Source organism: Macaca nemestrina, chromosome 2 (assembly GCF_043159975.1).
Source record: "Macaca nemestrina isolate mMacNem1 chromosome 2, mMacNem.hap1, whole genome shotgun sequence".
Taxonomy (NCBI): Eukaryota; Metazoa; Chordata; class Mammalia; order Primates; family Cercopithecidae; genus Macaca; species Macaca nemestrina.
The window spans coordinates 190,555,236-190,561,235 of NC_092126.1; the positions used below are offsets into that span (position 1 = coordinate 190,555,236).

The 6,000-nt window shown below is 32.1% G+C and overlaps 1 protein-coding gene across 4 annotated transcripts in view; it reads right to left on the reverse strand.

Annotated features, from left to right (window-relative positions):
* The window catches only part of LOC105477414 (EPH receptor A3), a 357,860-nt gene extending 352,218 nt beyond the window's left edge, over positions 1-5,642 (reverse strand). For 3 of the 4 annotated variants that reach the window (XM_071092556.1, XM_071092557.1, XM_071092555.1), the window contains exon 1: positions 5,422-5,642. In XM_071092556.1, coding sequence (XP_070948657.1) covers positions 5,422-5,509 — 88 coding nt within the window. In that variant the 5' untranslated portion in view covers positions 5,510-5,642. The remainder of the gene's footprint in view (positions 1-5,421) is intronic. The other variant, XM_011733891.2, reaches the window with a different exon arrangement.
* Between the last annotated feature and the right edge of the window lie 358 nt (positions 5,643-6,000).

Sequence of the window (6,000 nt, forward strand, 5' to 3'; positions counted from 1 at the left end):
TTGTTACAGAAGAGTTAGCTAAGGTTTCCAAATTTTTGAGAAGTAAATTTCTAATCCTGGTTTTCTGTATACCTGGATGAATAATATAATGAATGTTTCACACTACTGGTCAACCCTTTATTTAAAAAATCTGTGGAAAGCTACTTTTGTACTTGGTAAAAGCCCTTTATTGACCCTCCCTGATGAGAAAATCCAGATCTCTGAAAACAGAACCCGAAAGGAGACACCTGCATCTGTTCTTCTAAATCTTCTCTCAAACAGGACTTAAAGGAACAAGGTTTATTAAATATTTTAAAGAAAAAGTGTGCAGGTTAAAAAAATAAACAAATTTGAGGATCTTGACAGAAGATTACTTGTAAAACTTAATGTTCTTCAAGAAATACACGTTTCCCCTTCTATCTAGTATTTATGCCAAACAGAATCATTGAAAAAATGATTCAAATCAAAAGTAGCCCAGATCACAGATTTTTTTTTTTTTAGTAAGCGTCTATAAAAACTTATCGAGTTTGATGATTTGAGGAAAGTTTTATTAATACTTTCCTGAAGGTCTTATGACTTGGAAAGTGTAACTCTCAGGGACGCTTCTTTTTTTTTTCCATTTGTGTTGAAATTGGTAAATCAAATATATTGTGGTAATGTATTTTGCCTTTAAAAATCCTTTGCAAAAGTAACTATTTGATATTTAAATATTACATGTATTTTATTTCACAAAAATTTTAAATTTCTGAAAGGATTTTAACATTATAAAGAAAGTTATTGTGAAAAAGTATTACAAATGTTGGACCCTTGAAGAACACACCAAAATTTGAATGTTAAATGTAGGCAATACATAAAGAATGTTACTAAATCATTTATTTTATAATGAACGTATTAAGAGCAATGTGAGATTACTAAGTTGTTAATATAACCAAGGAGCCAGCCATAATTAAATTCAAGAACTGAAAAACTTTACCTAAAACTTCCTAAACCTACTAAAAAATGTTAAAAATAACTAAGATCTGATTCTGTACAATATTTTGTTTTAAAATTTTATATTAGTTTAAAGTGTTTTTCATTATAGCTCCCAATTTCTAGTGTTTCATGGAAAGACAACTTTATATAAAATACAACCATGATCTAACACGTGGCAATGGTGTTTTATTACATGTAGTTTCCCTTTTATAGGTCCAGTCACTTCTGAGTTAGAAGTATATCCAACTAACTTTTAACCTTAAAATAGACAAAAAAAAAAAAAAAATCCTATCAACTATGGTAACAATAATAAAAAATATAAAATTAAAAATATTGATTGTTACAGGTGAAACTTTTGTATTGATAAATCTATTGTTATTACTAGAGGATGTAATATCTAAAAGAGTTTATAATTGCTCATTTATGACAAGGACTGGAATAGTGTGATTATGAAACATAAAAATTAGGAGATTGAGGTATCTGAGTGAACACTTTCACCACTCAAATTATTATCATCAGTACTAGTCTTTACAACAATATAGATTCAGAATGAATTAATTTCATGATAGATTTTGAGAGGTTACAAAAAGTTTCTTTAGGACATTCAAAATATTATCCTAGCAATTCAGATTGTCAGTAAAAGCTTAAACAAATTTGCTGATAATCCTGTTAATGACCTAGGTCAAGTGTTAACTGTTGTGGGTTATAAAATAGTGAAATTAAGGTTTCTCCTACCTTCAGGCAAATAGCACAGTTAACCATGGAGGCAGGGGGGATGTAGGGGTGAGCTATTAGGAGAGCTATTAAATTACAAAAATGTATAATGCATTCAATTATTTAGTCTAGCATGATGAAATGCTATTAAAAGCAAATGTAAACCCTCTTCCAAACCAAAAAAAACTTATAAAGATGATATGATAGCTTAGTTTTCTATTAATGTTTTAATCACAGTGTGTTCTTATTTGAGGAAAAGTGTTTATATATGAAAAGTGATGCCAATTTATAGTAATTTTTAAAAATGAAAAAAATTGATTATTTTCTCCAACATTTGCCTAATACTCAAAGGGAGGCTTATAATATTCATATTGCAAGTTTTACTTTTAAGTTTTAAACAATCACATAGTTTCCTCTAGTATTTAGAATATTTATATTTAGGGAAATGCATTTCATAGAAATAGTGTCTTAGCTACTCAAAAAAGTCTTTTAAAAAAACTAGTATATAAATATGAATATTTAATTTTATTCAATTTTATTTTGGATACTTTATTTTCAATATAAAGAGCTTTCTAGATAAATGGTAATCCAACTTATGAACTCTTTTGCATAGAAAAAACGATTTAGCGTATTATGTACTGATGAATTAACAGTGCATTGTACTCCAGACTGCCATAAATGTATAAAAGTGTTTAAAGGAAGTACTTTTACCAATTCTGAAAGGGTTGAAGTAACCATAGTTGATCATTTTATTTTATATCCAGTTTTAACTTTGTTTCAATGTTATTTCTGTTTACCATTAATCATCCCTCTGGTATGGAAACTAGGAGCAAGTATATGAACTTTTAAAATAATACATAGTGTAGCAATCGTACTTTGCTATGAAAAACAGCTGATTTCCCATTAAAAGTCTTTTCTTAAGCCGTGTAAACAGAGAGATCTGATAAGAATTTAATAAAGTTTTTATAAAGCTCTGTTTAAGTATATAGGTCAATTGCTGAGTCAAGTGATCAATGGAATTATGAATATCTGTTATCATTGATGAGTCTCTATTATCACCTGGAGTCATTTTCTTGAAAGCATATAAGAAAGGTATTTGTAAATATATTAATAGAAGGAAAATTCAGATTAAACATTTTCTAAGTTATTTTTCTTATCAGGGACCCATGGCATTTCAATATTGATAGTTAATGATTAAATCTCAAATTTAAAAACAAATCACACAACTGCAAATGTCCTAGCAATTAAGTCAATGGCCTGGTTTTGTTCTCTTGGTTCTCTTATGCCTAACTTCATAATAGATCGAAGAATATATTCTAGTGAATATGTTCCAATAAATTTCTCGTACATTGTTTACAGTGTTGAAATATTTCATTCATAGTATTTTAAATACAGTCTAGTATTTCATATTTCAAATTTAAAAAATTATATCAGAAAACTACATTAATATTATTTTAAAATCACTCCTCTCATATATACATTTTCAAAAGAATTGCTTTTTATTTAAATTACATTGTTAGAAAAATTGCATGGAAATCTGGGCACATACTCGGCATTTTCATTTTTCATGTTATTCAACTCAACTGAGAGCCAAGTTATGGATTAATATTTAAAATCTCACTCAAGTATTACCTAAGTTAAATCATCTTAAATTTGTTTTAAAGCTTCCCTTCATAATCACAGGAGGGAAAAGAGACACTATCCACAGGACACAATCTGGAAAGAATAATCCCATGAACGATGGATAAACTTTTATCCAAGCAAATTAAATGTAATTATGTCAGCTTTCTGAATATATTTACCTTTCTATATACATATTGTTAATGTGTACCTGTCTGTATAATTATGCACATTATATCCCCAAACACATATGAGGTGAGGCTTAAAAGCAATTTGCATTTGATTAACTCTGTATCATTAAATTAATACTGATTAATTTTACATAAGTGTGAAATAGTTTGGTGTCTTTTTTTTCTCTTGTAATTTACTTAAAGGTTATGTTTTCCACAAAAATACTGACTAATTACTACATTCTTGTGCATAATTAATTCAGTAATATCCATTATCTACATAGTTCATAAATATTCTATCTGGAAAATATAATTTATCATGGCAATGTGGGAATTTTAACACTATTTTTCTAGTGATTGTCAATATTTTAATATCTGTGAAGAACAAAAATTTTTAAAACATTAATTTTAATTTATTGATATGTTACCTATTATACATGTTACCCGTTATACAAATGAATACTCTTACCTTTTATTCAGGAAGAATGATTGACTCTTACTTTCCAATAAACATTTTAATTTGGGTTGTAAAAGAAAAAGTCGTTTGTGGGTAAGATCATTTTCTTGATTCTTACAATTTTAGAATTTTTATTTTCTTATTTAGAAAAAAGATTCAGAAAATTTAATGAAATCTGCCAAATTGATAAAGGCAGTCAGTAAGGAAGGAGATAAATGACTGCTCTATTAGCAGTGAAAGTAGGTCACCGGGTATGAGGCAGTTTTTACATTTAATAAAAAACTTTCTAAATGTTTTGTTTTTACTTGTGTTTTTAAAATTAAGGTACACTGTACAATATACAACAGTATTGGCTTGACAATATATTTTCTAAGGAGTGATGTATATAACATGACGTTTGCACATCAGTTGCTCAGTATTGTTAACTTGCAAAATAAATTGCTAAATGTTATTGTTATAAGTTCAAAATCACTGAGAGGAAATTAATGTTGTAAGTGTGGCTTTAAACTAATCAATTATTTAGAGAAGTTTGTTTTAAGAGTTAGTGACTGCATTCACAAGTCATTAGGAATAGATCACAAAACGTATATAGGAGAAAGAAAATGTATGTATTAGGTACACAATCGTATAGAACACATTGGTTCTTAACATTAGATTTGCACTTTAACCCATTGAAAAGGAATTAATGCTCATTACGAGGATAATAAATAACACAACATCAAGGAAATGCCATTTGCTGCATATCAACATTCTCTCTTAATCTACTATTCAGTTATTTACTATATCTTCCCAGGAGCTATTCACTATTCATTAAATACATTCTCCTATTTGTATACAAGCCTTTAAACAAAGAGAATCCAACCTAAGCTTATTGTAATTCTTGCAAATATTACTTATGTTAATGTGGCATATGCTGCTCATTAGAACCTGTACCACAGTGCAAACCATTGCCTGGCGGGACACACACAACTTCAACACAGCCCTTGCAACATAAACACACACACGCACCTCCGCTTCGACAAAGTGATTTCCCTTTAGTCCATTCATAAATGCCATGATCCCAAGTAGGAACAACCTGTCATTACCTTTAAACATACTAAAGAGTCTAGGAAAGGAAGGCTGAATTTTCTTTCAAACTTCTCGGAGTACCACATGGTCATAATTAGAAAATAAAATACTGCCTTGGCTATTTGGCAATTAACATAACTGGGTTGCAACGCTGGAGGATTTTCTTTCTTTCTTTCTGTTCAAATTGGCAAACAAGGTAATTGCTCGAATTGGTATCAAATTAAAAACACGTTTTCAAGGTTTAGACCATCTAAAATTATCTTCTGAAGTGTTTTAGAAGAGAGTTGGAAAAAAAAAAAAAAAAGGCACATCTTTCGTTCACTAAGAGCAAACCGCTCTATTCGGAGGCACCTTCCCGACGCGCAAGGCTTCGGTGAGAACGTGCTTTGGAGAGCGTGAGCCCACGGGGCAGGGCTCCGCGCGTCGCGGTACCTGGCTTACCTTCATTGGAAGGCTGCGGAATCAGTTCCCCGAAGCAGTTGAGAAAAGAGCAGCTGAGGAGGAGGAGGATGGAGAGGTGACAATCCATGTTGCTGGTGCAGAGGGCAGTGAGAGGAGCATATCTCCATGAAGCATGCCACTGATGTGAGGGGGAGCGCTCTGATTGCTGGAGAAGTTACCATGCTCCGCTCGCAGGCTGATGTCAAGTTTGACACTGGAGATAAGGAGGAGTCTGGCTGCCTTTCCGCGAACCCCGCTCGGGGACTTCCCTGGGTCCTAGTGCCGTCCTCAACGGGCGCTAAAGCGGAGCGGGATGGCACGCTGCTGGCTCAGCAGCCCAGAGCTGCCCAGGAAGGAGACTGGGTGGGAGTGGGGGCGTCGCCCATGGGACAGGAAACACAGAAGTTGTGATGAGTCTGCGATGCTGAGAAAAATGCACCCTCTTTTGTGCTCCATGAAAAGTGGCTATTTTATTGTTTGCTATCCATGCTCTGTTTAACTCACGGAAGAAATCAGAGGCTTGATAGAGTGTCATATGGCAGTGTGAGTGCACAAGGAACTGAAATGCGAGAGAAACGT